This window comes from Lolium perenne, chromosome 1, assembly GCF_019359855.2.
Source record: "Lolium perenne isolate Kyuss_39 chromosome 1, Kyuss_2.0, whole genome shotgun sequence".
In the NCBI taxonomy this organism is placed as follows: Eukaryota; Viridiplantae; Streptophyta; class Magnoliopsida; order Poales; family Poaceae; genus Lolium; species Lolium perenne.
In genome coordinates, this window is record NC_067244.2 from 68,663,684 (window position 1) to 68,677,021 (window position 13,338).

Consider the following 13,338-nt stretch of genomic DNA (forward strand, 5'->3'; position numbering starts at 1 on the left):
ATTTGAAGACTCAAGTTTTGTTTCTTTGAAGAATTGCAGTAATTCGGGACACCCGAACTACATCATCAGGAACTTTCTTCGAGCATCGATTCGATGGAAAGTACGCCCGGAGATTGTACTCTAAAAAAAGCCTCTGAAATTACGAGTGCTATGATGCAAAATCAATGGGGACCTTGCTCTTTTCCTTTGCTATAGATGCCTCAAAGAGTGCCGCAGATAGCAAGGAGCATGAAAAAGCCTCTGAAATTACGAGTGCTATGATGCAAAATCAACGGAGACCTTGCTCTTTTCCTTTGCTATAGATGCCTCAAAGAGTGCCGCAGATAGCAAGGAGCATGAAAAAGCCTCTGAAATTACGAGTGCTATGATGCAAAATCAACGGAGACCTTGCTCTTCTCCTTTGCTATAGATGCCTCAAAGAGTGCCGCAGATAGCAAGGAGCATGAAAAAGCCTCTGAAATTATGAGTGCTATGATGCAAAATCAACGGAGACCTTGCTCTTTTCCTTTTCTATAGATGCCTCAAAGAGTGCCGCAGATAGCAAGGATCATGAAGAAGCCTCTGAAATTACGAGTGCTGTGATGCAAAATCAACGGGGACCTTGCTTTTTTCCTTTGCTATAGATGCCTCAAAGAGTGCCGCAGATAGCAAGGATCATGAAACACGTACGAAAATGACCCACGCTCGATATTTTAAACTACAGAAGTATCAAAGAGCGACGGTGTCATCGGCAGATCTAGTGCCACCGATCTATTCGGGAGCTGCTGTCAAATCATGCATCGGTTGAAAGCAAAGTTGCACATACAACGGGTTTAGCAAGAACTGCAACACGAGCTGGTCACTCAAATAATTTGCTGCCGATAAAATTACAAACAATGGCATCAACGATGCTCAAGGTGCATTAAGAATTGCCCCTTGAAATAAACAACAATGTGTCAACGGCACCTGAAGAAAACTATAAACATCGGGTTGCTCGACTTGAGTCTACTCACGGTTGCAAGCATCAGTGCCCAGACTCGGGGGCTACTTCCATCGGGAGCGCTGGAGGCGCACCCGATAAAATTATCGGCTCCTCTGGGCCATCATCCAAGTCATCGGCTCCTCTGGGCCATCATCCAAGTCATCGGCTCCTCTGGGCCATCATCCAAATCATCGGCTCCTCTGGGCCATCATCCAAATCATCGGCTCCTCCGGAATATCATCCAAATTATCGGTCCTTTGGGCATCATCCAAATCACCGGCTCCTCCGGAATATCATCCAAATTATCGGCTCCTCTGGGATATCTTCCGAATCATCAATTCCTCTATCTATGATATCATCAGAGTTATCAACATCATGTTCTCGGAACTCGAAGACATGTACGGTATTTGACTCAGCATTTTTACACCCTGTACATAACTATTTCATATTTATTTACAGGCTCGGGGGCTACTCCCATCGGGAGCGCTGGTCGCGCACCCGAGAAAAATATGGCAACCTCGCCAACAAATAAGAATAAAGTTGAAGATGTCGGCATCAACAATCAAGATCTTCGAGTAGTACAACTTGAGTCTATGCGTGGATGCAAGCACCCGCCCATAGACTCGGGGGCTACTCCCATCGGGAGCGCTTCGCGCACCCGACAGAAAGCAACTTCGACTCTACATCAAGCACAAGATCCACAGATGATCAAGACATTCGGCGAAGACAACTTTAGTCCCTGCCCGAAGATTCACTTCGGCCAGACACTCGGGGGCTACTGACGTGGGCATAACCCTTCGGGTACTCGACATTGCTATACCCAGTGCAGACTATGAAGCTGGACCAGCATAAGGACTCAACAAGCTGGACCTGCACGCGCCTCAACTTGGACTACAAGGAAAGAAGACTCCAATACGAATCCTACTAGGACTCTTGTAAACCCTAGCTTGGCTGATATATAAAGCCAGGCAGGGGCACTCCTTAGGGACACATATTCAGAAACATAGATCATAGAGGCGACACGCCTAGACATCGCAACCCGCAGATTAGAACTAGACTAGATCCAACAACTCCGCCTATGGCGGCCCTCTGTACCCATATATTCATATAGTGGATTGCTAGCAGGACGTAGCGATCCTCCACCGTGGGGACGTGAACCTGGGTATGTCGTGTACCGCCTCGCTCCCGGAACTTCCGTCGTCGCCTTTCTCTAAAACCCAAGCCCCTCATGGTGGGCATTGCCGAGGAACCGCCTCGTCAACTTGCTTGAGACTGATCCCCTGTCTGTAATGATGAATTTGTTCGAGGTGGTATATACTAACCCCTCGTGTGATGAACCTACGATGCATCACGAAGTATAGTTGTTTCGCTCGTGATGAGTCGCCCACTAAGTAGCTGATGTGTATTACCAGCACCTTTTGTGTTGAACTGAATCTGCTGCGTGTTGTCATTCAGTTATTAGCAGTGCTAGGTAACCTCACCACTCTAAGGGGAGGGGTTACCACAGCTCGCCCGTGTCTGCAACCAAATAGCGTGTGGGCTGCACGAGCAGAGAAGAAAGTAGTCTGTGCAGGCACCCAGACAATGAGGCCTAGCTTCCCTCTCCGGCTCAGAAAAGACCACCCAGGTACCAAACAACCGCATTTCATGGCCCATGGCCCGTTCACGACGCGCAGGGAGGCCCATCTCGCTGGCGCAGTGGTGCAGGAAATTCATGCAGGCTACCAAACGCGTCCCTAGTGTATTTTGCACTTGTTCAAATCAGATGTTAATACATAAAAAACCATAAAGTACATGGCATTCTTGAAATGCATAATTTTTTTGTACTCCCTCCAATTCATGATAAGTATCGATGGTTTAGTACAATTTTATATTTAAGTTGTAGTAAAGCACCGACGTTTATTATGAATCGGATGGAGTAATAACATTTCAGCAAATCAAAAGTACAGTCGAGCCCAATATGAATTATATGGTTTTAGAAAATTTAAATAACTCATGGTACTTACAGAAGTGGAGAAACAGATTCTCAGTGCTAGAAGAACTTCTCAGTGCAAGAAGATCTCCACTTATCTGCGACCTGGGCTAATGCAATAGCCGAAGAACCACCTTCGGTTAGAGCCTGTTCCGCTTTGTCTCTAAATTCACGAAACATGCCTGCTCCTTCTTCCTCGCCCATCACATGTCGGATGGCGATGGCGATATCTTCCTTGTTGAAGAACCCATCGGCGTCAGCGTGGACGCGGATGGCCACCCCGGCCTGGACCTCCAACATGGCAGTGTTCATCTTCTGTTCGGCGTAGAGAGGCCAAGCGACCATGGGCACGCCATTGAGGATGCTCTCGAGACTCGAGTTCCACCCGCAGTGCGTCACGAAGCAGCTGACGGAGGTGTGCGCGAGGATGGCCGTCTGCGGCTCCCACGACGGGAGGACGAGCCCCACCTCGGACGTCCTCTCGATGAAGCCCCGCGGCAGGAAGCCGAGCTCGTCGTCATCTTCCTCTCGTCGCCGGGTTCCGAAGAAAGCGCCGCTGGCCGTGTCTTCGTCTGGCCTGTTGATGATCCAAAGGAAGCGACGGTGAGTCATCTCTAGAGCGAGCGCTAGCTCGGCCGTCTTCCGCCATGTGAGCGTGCCGCCGCTCCCGAAGGACAGAAAGACCACGGATCCGCGTGGCTGCTGGTCCAACCATCGGATGACGCGCGAGTGGTTGCGGTTCATGCGGCCGGCCTGGTCCACACCAACGTCCCGACCGCGTGCACCCGTAGTGTCGTCGCCCACCGAAACGTTTTCGCGCGAGTAGTTTTCGCGTTGAGAGCAGAGTTGTACTTATCCAAAACGTTGCGTTGACTTTGAGAGGAGAGCAGGTCGGAACATTGTCTACTGCGCGTGTGCCGGACGCGGGGGAGGGCCTCTTGGGTTAAGAGCGCGTTTGTGCCTCTCGCTCGCGCTTTGGCTTTTTATTTTCTCGGCCGGTCGGTGGCTCCAGGCTGGAATATTGAGGACAAGCTGTTTAGCATAACTGTTGATAATGCATCCGTAAATGGTTTAATTATTGATAATCTGAGAGAAAATCTAGTAGGCAAGGAAATGCTGCATTCTGAAGGTGCATTACTCCATATTCGCTGTGCATGCCATGTTTTTAATCTGATTGTCCAAGATGGGTTGACAACAGTGAAAAGTGCAATTGATAATATAAGAGAAAGTGTGAAATATGTGAAGAGCTCTCAGACTCGATTGGATAACTTCAATGAAGTAGTTGCACGAGTTGGTGTTTCTTGTGCACTCCCTTCTGTTGATGTGCAAACACGCTAATGCTTCAGTCAACATTCCCATTTCGAAAAGCCTTTCATACTTTGGGGAAAGAAGACAGAAACTACAAGTTATGTCCATCCTCTGCAGAGTGGAGAAGAGCTGAAACTGTATGTTCCATCTTGAAGTTTTTCCACGAAGCAATAGAGGTGGTCGCCGGTTCTACTTATCCTACTGCAAATTTATACTTCCATGAAGTATGGAATGTGAAACTACTATTGAAGAGAGAAGCAGCAAGAAAGGATGAACCGACGCGCACGGATGGAGTTATCAATTCAATGGTGGAAAATATGCAAGAGAAGTTTGACAAGTATTGGGTTGAGTCGTACTTGGCAAACTGTATACCTGTGATCCTTGATCGACAGTTCAAAATAGAATTCATTGAGTTTCGACTCAAGCAAGCCTTTGAATCAAATGCCACTGAACACGTGAGCAAGGTGGAAGCAACCCTCAATGGCCTCTTCAAGGTGTATTCTTCGCAAATGTCAAATTCATTGAATGAGTCGTCACAAGGAGAGTATAATAACGAGGTTGGGATAGAACAAAATAACCTTGCTGATTGGGACAAGCATTTAAGCAATAAGCAACGGCAGCCTACCAGTGAACTTGAAACATATTTGAAAGAGGATATCTTCCCTCGAAGAGATGGTTTTAATATTCTTGAATGGTGAGCGCTTCACTCTTCAAAATACCCTATACTTTCTCGAATAGCTCGGGATATTCTTGTTGTGCCTGCTTCCGTGGTACCCTCTGAATCAGCCTTTAGTACTGGACAACGAGTTGTAAGCGACTACAGAAGTAGATTGAAGAGTACAACTGTTGAAGCCCTGATATGTCTTCAAGATTGGTTAAAACATGTTCAGTCACTTGCTCATATTGTGGATGATGATGATCTGTGAGGTGGTATGATCTACGAGGAGGTACGACATTGGATTTTATTCACAAAAGCTCTGTACTGTAATGTCTTTCATAGTCTCTGTTTGCATAATAAAACTCCCGTGTCTTAGGTTTGCATGCTGTTTATAGTCTCTGTACTCTTTCATAGTCTCTGTATTGTAATATTCTTACTTTTTATGCAGCTGTTTTTGCCATGTTTTCATTCAGAGATAGAAGGTGTAGTTGATCTGTTCTCTGCTGCTTAGTTTATCTTTATTTGATCTAAGTTATCAAACCTGCCCTGTTTCTTTTGGTCAGGCAAATGTGTGTCATTTTTTACTTTTGATCAGGCCTTGTAGAGCTATAAATATGTCCTGTTTCTTTTGGCCACGCAAATGTTTGTTTTGGTCAGGCATATATTAACTTCATAACTTGGGTCTTGTGTGTCATTTTTACTTCCGGCCAGGCCTTGTAGAGCTTTGTCGCTCAAGTAAAAGTAGGTTCTACAAAAACTTACTTTCGGTTCGAAACACTGGTTATTTGTGATGCTTCAAGTATATCATTGTCTTATTGTGATGTACTGGTGTGTAATATATAAATTAATTTTACATCCTGATGTTTAACATTTGATCGATGGTTAAGCTATCTGCCAAGCGTTTGGTTCAGTCCAGGCAATATGTCGATGATAGCAGGTCCTAATGTCAACTTATCTATGTTCAGACAAGTAGTCTGTAAGAAACTTATGTTCAGTGTAAACATACATACAAACATGAGTATAGGCAGCTGCACACTGCACTTTGTAAACTGAGAGATTCACATATGCATACTGATTTGGGTTGGCCATATTTTGACAGTTTTTATTGCCTGGTTTCGCTTTGATTGAGTTTGTTTTAGGTATAACTGCAAGTATGCACAATGGTAAGAAGCAAAGCTATTCTTCTCCTGACGCACGCAGAACATGGCAAAGCCGAGTCTGTCATGGTGAAGATGGCCAAAGACACGACAAACCACAGGTCGGATCTTATTTGCTCCATAACACTAGACAAATAATTAATTATTTCTATCTATAATTAGGAGAGGAGAGTCTGAGCGCCATGGCTGGCCGATTTGCCGACGAGCTTGGGCAGAGACAAAGGCGAGGCGTCGTCGATTCAACTTCTTGTTCTCCGTTTTCTCCCGATTCCACAGGTAAATCCATACGTCCCATGGACTCTATCTCTGCCTTCTCCTTCTCACACGCGCAGAACATCGCAGAGCCGAGTCCGTCATGGTGAGGACGGCCAAAGCCGCGAAAAACAACAAGCATACATACATTCCATGGACTCCATGTTTCTATTCTTCTCCTGACGCACGCAGAACATTGCAAAGCCGAGTTTGTCATGGTGAGGATGGCCAAAGACACGACAAACCACACAGGTCGGATTTTCGCGCTCCACAGCTTCTTCGTACTGTTTTCCACAGCTAGCCCCCCCTCCTCATCTCCCGTTGCTACAAACAGACTGCCATCCATCGTCTCTGCCCACTGGCCAGCAGACGTGAAAAGGCCATTCTCCCTTAAAAAGGTCGCATTTTCCTGTGCAAGTAGTATCCACATCAGATTCTAGAAACGAGAATACTGCAGAAAGGAATAATTCAATTTACTTCAATCCTGCTCTATTCCATCTAACTTCAATCCTATTGGTCGTGCGCCGGGGATGCAGGCGACTGGTAACGGCCCACTAGTCGCGTGCTGTTCGGCACGCGACTAGTAACACATACCACTGGCGAGGCCCTCGACTGGTAGCCCAAACATGAATTAGAGGTTGCATTTCTTCGGACAACATTCACGGAGGCATGTTCTATAGATGGGATCAAATCCTACGAGCAACCAATCAGGCCCTTCTTCTCACTACAATGACTACATGTAACTCACATACACGCTTCTTCGTGATCGCTTCTTCTTTTGAACCTAAAAGCAGAAGAAGACCAAAAATAAAGCCTATTCCAGGGAAACAGGATGCCGAAAGTGGCAAGGTATTCGAGAATTTCGCACTATACTTCAGATCAGATGTTACAAAACCATAAACTACATTATGGCACTCTTGGAATGCATAAATTTTGGAATAACATTTCAACCTAGCCTGAACAAAATGGTTTTAGAAATTTTAGATAACTCATGGTTCTGCAAAGTGGAGAAACAAATCTATTTACCCACTTCTATGTACTCGTACTTTTCATTACGTACAAGAAGATACATGCACGAATTTCCTTCTTACCTTGAGCATGAGGATCATCTCTTGGTACTTGAATTATTTTAAATATTGTGGCACTACGTCGTATATTATGTAGTAATTTGCTTTACTGACGTATATTATTTATCTTATGCATAGAGATGCCCGACCCGGACGTTTGGAACCTGGGTGCGCGCGCACCCATTTACAAAAAATTCAAAAAAATGTTATTTAAAAGTTTTAAAAAAATGTGAAGTAAAATTTTGCATGTACATATTATGTTGATACTTACTCGTGTGAGTTTTCACGAAAAAATACCATTGTGTGTGGCCTGCATAAAAATGACAAAATGTTCAAATGAGAATAGTGAATAGGAATTTTACTATTCACAGGAACATGAATTTGCATTGTCATTTTTGTGTAGGTCACACATAATGGTATTTTTCCGTGAAAACACACACGAGTAAGTATCAACATAATATATACATGCAAAAATTTACTTCACATTTTTTTGAAACTTTTAAATAGCATTTTTTAAAACTTTTCATAAATGGGTGCGCGCGCACCCAGGTTCCATTCACCATTTCCGTAGAGATGCCGTCCTATATCGTTTACAAAGGTAGAGTTCCCGGAGTCTATGCCAATTGGGAATACTGTTGGATACATGTACACTATTTTTGCAGCTGCATTTACACACGGTACAACACTATAGAGGAGGCGGAAGGTAGATACCCTCACTATCTAGCTGGAGAGAGGAGAGAGATAAGGAGGAATCGGATGAGGACCACGTTCGTCCTGATGTTGCTCATCGTGACTACATTTCTCATCTATCTAACTTTAGTTTAGATTACTAATTAGCTTGTGATCGATCTTCGGTTGTGACATTTGAGATCAAATAATGGTTTGGTAATGCATTATAATTGTATCATGTGTGTATTATTTCGTATGTGTAGGTATATGCATGTGTATGTATCTGCTATTATGTATGTATATATGCATAATACGGAGAAATGGCAGATTGTATTCGAAACAGGGGCAGTTCCAGAAGTAATGGCAGCATATACTGGTAGCGTGGCGTCAACACGCTGCCATTAGACCTATTGGTCACGCGCCGAGGACGCACGCGACTAGTAAGCGGCCCACTAGAACAACTTGGGGTGCATGGGCATCCCTAAGCTTGAGCTTTTGTCCATTCTTCATCTCATCACATCATTCTTCTCTCCCTACACTTGAAAACTTCCTTCATACAAAACTTCACGCAATTCTTTATTAGCAGCATTAGTACAATCAAAATAAACAAATCCACTTGCGTTCAGTTCTAATATATATCAAACATCTATTATAAAACATTATGTACTTTGTCGATGTGACGTTATTAATTTAACGCAGAGCCAATGCCTAATGTTTAAAAAATGTTGCCGGCCGGCTTCAACATTTTGGTCTTCATCATAAACAAGCACGATCGATGCACAAGATATCGAATGCTGAGTTTGCAGCCATATGAATAAAAATCATGGCAGAAGCCAACCTAGCACACCGGCCAATTGCTAACTACGAGTAGAAATTTAAATGGGCCAGCCACCATTGTGTTGTTTAAGTTTGGAGAGGGGGTGCACTCAAGCAAGTGACACAATCATTGGAGATAAAAAAAAAGATTTGGGATTGTATATTTATTTTCTTACCATGTAGTAGTATTTTCTACCAGATGTCCAGATTTAAATAAGATTCATCACCTTCCAGTTGCATTCGCCGTTCCGAGCTGGTACAAGAAGGTCAAACTTTGCACACACAACGTTCGCATCACCAAAGTACAACGCAACCACTCCACTCTGCTCCCAACGTTGACCGAAACGCCGCTAGTCGCTGCGCTGACGTCGCACACGGTGCCATGGGAGGTGGCCGGGAACCATCGCCGGCGAGCGCTAGGCCGCACGTGCTGCTCCTGTGCAGCCCGTGCATGGGCCATCTCATCCCTTTCGCCGAGCTGGCGCGCCGGCTGGTCGCCGACCACGGTCTCGGCGCCACGCTCCTCTTCGCCGCGGCCACGGACACCCCCTCAGAGCAGTACGCCTCCGTGGCCGCTTCCGTGCCCGACGGCGTCAAGCTGGTCGCGCTTCCCGCACCACCGACCCTGCCGTCCACAGCCGCCGTGCGCGAACGCACCGTGCACGCCGCCGTCTCTAGCGTCCGGCACGTCCGGGAGATCGCCCAGTCGTTAACTTCAGCTGCGCCGCTCGCTGCGCTCGTGGTGGACATGGTCAGCGTGCCGGCACGCGACGTCGCCACGGAGCTGGGCGTCCCATGCTACATGTTCTTTACCTCGCCATGGATGTTGTTGTCGCTGTTCCTGCACCTCCCGGAGATCGACGCTGGTATCGTCGGGGAGTATCGGGACGCGACGGAGCCGATCCGGCTGCCGGGCTGCGTGCCGATCCATGCGCACGAGCTCCCGGGGTCCTTGCTCGTCCGTCGGAGCAGCGACTCGCACGCCGGCTTCCTGTCCGTGGCCAAGGACACCTCGAGGGTCGATGGGATCCTGGTGAACACGTTCAACGCGCTTGAACCCGCTGTGGGCGACGGCACAGACGGAGTGGTGAAGCTGCCGGTGCACGCGATCGGGCCTTTGGTCTGGACCAGGCCGGTCGGCGTGGACAGGGACCATTCACGCATCATCAGATGGTTGGATCAGCAGCCGCACGGATCTGTGGTGTATCTGTCGTTCGGGAGCGGTGGCACGCTTACGCTGCGGCAGACGACCGAGCTAGCGCTGGCGCTGGAGATGACTCAGTGTCGGTTCGTCTGGGTCGTCAAGAGACCAGATGAAGACACGGCGAGTGGCGCATTCTTCGGAACCCGGCGAGGAGAAGACGATGACGAGCTCGGTTTCCTGCCGCAGGGCTTCGTCGAGAGGACCTCAGGGGTGGGGCTCGTTCTCCCGTCGTGGGCGCCGCAGACGGCGATCCTCGCGCACGCCTCTGTCGGCTGCTTCGTCACGCACTGCGGGTGGAACTCCAGCCTGGAGAGCATCCTCAATGGTGTGCCCATGGTCGCATGGCCGCTCTACGCGGAGCAGAAGATGAACGCCGCGATGCTCGAGGTCCAGGCGGGGGTGGCCGTCCGCGTCCACGCTGATGCCGATGACTTTTTCAGCAAGGAAGAGATCGCCGACGTGATCCGACGTTTGATGCACGAGGAAGAAGGAGCAGGCGTGAGGAAGCGTATTTGCGAACTACGAGACAAAGCGGAACAGGCTCTAACCAAGCATGGTTCTTCGGCACTTGCATTAGCGCAGGTCGCAAATACGTGGACAGCTTCTTGTAGTGAGAAATAATAGCACATCGAAGTGGGAAAATAAATGTTTCTCCATTTATGCAAGTACCATGACTCCATGAGTCATTTAAATTTCTACATAAAACCATATAATTCAGACTAGTCTGGGTTGTACACTTCTGAACTAAGTGGTTGGGTGTAACTAGTTCTCAGTCAGCTGAGAACTAACTTAGAACACCATCGAATTTAAGTTGTAAGAGCATCTCTAGCAGTAACCGTAAAACACGCCGGAACGAAACTTTTCCAGCCAGTTACAGGTTCAGGCTGAAAGTGGCCTAGAGCGTGGACGCGGACGACCACCCCGGCCTGGACCTCCAGCATGGCGGTGTTCATCTTCTGCTCCGTGTAGAGCGGCCAAGCGACCATCGGCACACCATTAAGGATGCTTGTATTTGCTGAGCAGAGTGAGTGAAAAGAAAGAGGGGGTGTGGGCTGACATGCATGTGTTATTGGTGTAGCTGAGTTTTAGGTGCTACCAATCAGAGTATTGTGAAGTTTGTTTAAGTTTACTTCTACAAATCAGATTTAATTATGAACTTTGTTTAGTGTACTACTTAATTTTCTATTTTATTTATTTGAACGGAGAGTATTCTGAAGTTAGTTTAATTACAAACTGTGTGCAAGTGTGTAATGCTTAGTTTGCTATTTAACTGATCTGAACATAGATTAGTGTATAATATCATTTCTAGCATTTGTTTTTACAGTGTGAAGTAGGTGCCACTGTAGGTGTGATATAATCATGCCATTAAGAAACTGAATAGTGTCATGTCAGTTTAATATGAATAGTTGTTAAGTACTTGCATTAAGGATATATAGTGTCTGTCAACATGATGCCTATTCTTTACTCATTGATAGTTCTGTACATTTGAAGGATAATGGATATGCCAAATATTAATTCTTTTTTCCATTCTTGATGTGCTGCACGTGGTAGGACATAACTCGAATCTGCTGTGCTGTCCCAAGCTATTGTGGAACCTGCAGCCCATTGATACAATTTCTGCATCTTGCCTTCCTTGACAAATAATTTTGATGGTAAGCGTTTAGTTTTAGAAGCAAGCTAGTCATGTCTCTTTATCTGGAAATATCAGTATTGTGTTTGAATAATGGTGCCATCCTCTTATAGCTGCTATTTTGCATCTTCAGAAATTTTCGTGCAGAAAGGAAGGAATTATATTCCTTGATTGCATTCAAGCGCAAGGCAGAACGATAAGGTACCTCTCACACTTTGGCAGTAGGTGCTTGTCTTGATGTGGTGATTATCTTGTGATCGAAATAATTATTGATTGAGCTTCCAATATGAGTAGTCTGGTGTAATGTTTTCTGGTGCCATCCTCTTGTAGCAACTCCCAAAAGACTGATGGTACACAGTTGGGAGTCATTCTCAAGCGAGAATACCTGGGTCTGGTTGAGGCCAAGGTTAGTAATTGTCTATCACTAGAAGCCGCCCACATTAGATTGGGAATATCATTATCTTATACATGAAGGTGTTACAAGTGTTGACTAGGTGAAACAAGAATTTTAAGCACGTATGATTCTCAATACTTTCTAATATTGTTTGGACCTCTCTAAACTTTAGCCTGTGTCTTCTTACACTGCCCGGATCATGCATGTACAGGCATCGTGCATGTGTACTTAATGGATGTATACTGGCATGCAATTAATTTTGTGATTGCCTCCTAACTCAAATACTAGTAATTATATGCATTGTGTTGTAACCATACCTCAAAGCTCTCACGTTGGTGGCATAGGAGCAATTTTATTTTTTGACATTAATTTAATAGCAGCAATACAGGGATATATATATGTACTATCATCTTTGTCATAATCTGTTTTCACATTTTTTTATTTCTTCAATTGTGAAAAGTATTCTACATAGTAGAATATATTTAGGATAAGTATGATTTATTACAATACAGTTATAAATGGAAAATAATGGTGTGCTATATAATCTTGATAAATATGCTTTCTTCTCACAGATGCCTTTTCTCAGATGCCTACTGGTTGTGTGTGTAACTAGATAGTTATTTCAGTTTTGCTTACCAGTGTATGCACATGATAGGGGAACACAGATTCATCACATGATAGCTTGGAGGATGCTACTATGGACGACCTTGTTGGCCATGGCAATACTGGAGGTAGAAATTGTAAGAACATTGGTGGTGGTGAAAGGAACAACTTTCGCTACAATCGTGATGGTGATAATAACTGTGCATTTAGAGGAGGATCTCAGAAGTGTATTTGCACTTCAAATAATTGACACTCTTATGGTATTTTAGATCTTTTTTGGTAGATAATCCTCCTGATCGGAAACCTGTATGAATTAGATGTTCATGTATATATTTTGTTGTTACATTGCATTGCCATGTGCAATGTGTGGATACAAACTAGAGTGGGGGTGACATGTATCTGTGCCATTGTTATTACTTGCTTTTGGGCAAGTCTGTACATGTCAAGCAACAACTTTTACTGTATTGTTATACTCATAGACGCTATGTACTGGATATGAAGTGGGTCATTGGCTTAAATGTGTATTTAGTGAATAATTAATTTTGTACTGCAGAATAAGGATTATGCTCACAGTAACTTCCTGGCGGCTTTTCCTGTCGGCTACCTGATGAAAAAAAAAATCAAATTGCTAAATCTGACAAACAGAA

At 45.3% G+C, this 13,338-nt stretch overlaps 2 protein-coding genes and 1 long non-coding RNA gene across 4 annotated transcripts; 2 read left to right on the top strand and 1 right to left on the bottom strand.

Annotated features, from left to right (window-relative positions):
- Positions 1-2,721: 2,721 nt before the first annotated feature.
- Positions 2,722-3,743, bottom strand: LOC127343647 (hydroquinone glucosyltransferase). Its single transcript, XM_051369840.2, has one exon. It carries the CDS (start codon positions 3,675-3,677, stop codon positions 2,994-2,996), a length of 684 nt encoding a protein of 227 aa, XP_051225800.1. The 5' UTR covers positions 3,678-3,743; the 3' UTR covers positions 2,722-2,993.
- A 5,445-nt stretch (positions 3,744-9,188) lies between these two features.
- Positions 9,189-10,685, top strand: LOC127296295 (hydroquinone glucosyltransferase-like). Its single transcript, XM_051326339.2, has one exon. It carries the CDS (start codon positions 9,243-9,245, stop codon positions 10,683-10,685), a length of 1,443 nt encoding a protein of 480 aa, XP_051182299.1. The 5' UTR covers positions 9,189-9,242.
- Positions 10,686-11,143: 458 nt separating this feature from the next.
- LOC127296310 (uncharacterized) lies at positions 11,144-13,185 on the top strand. 2 transcript variants are annotated; one of them, XR_007848454.1, is made up of 4 exons: positions 11,144-11,716; positions 11,808-11,895; positions 12,025-12,100; positions 12,744-13,185. It is a non-coding gene; the product is annotated as an uncharacterized lncRNA (long non-coding RNA). The 2 variants fall into 2 exon arrangements; XR_011756856.1 differs by having other exon boundaries at positions 11,828-11,895.
- The last annotated feature ends 153 nt before the right edge of the window (positions 13,186-13,338 follow it).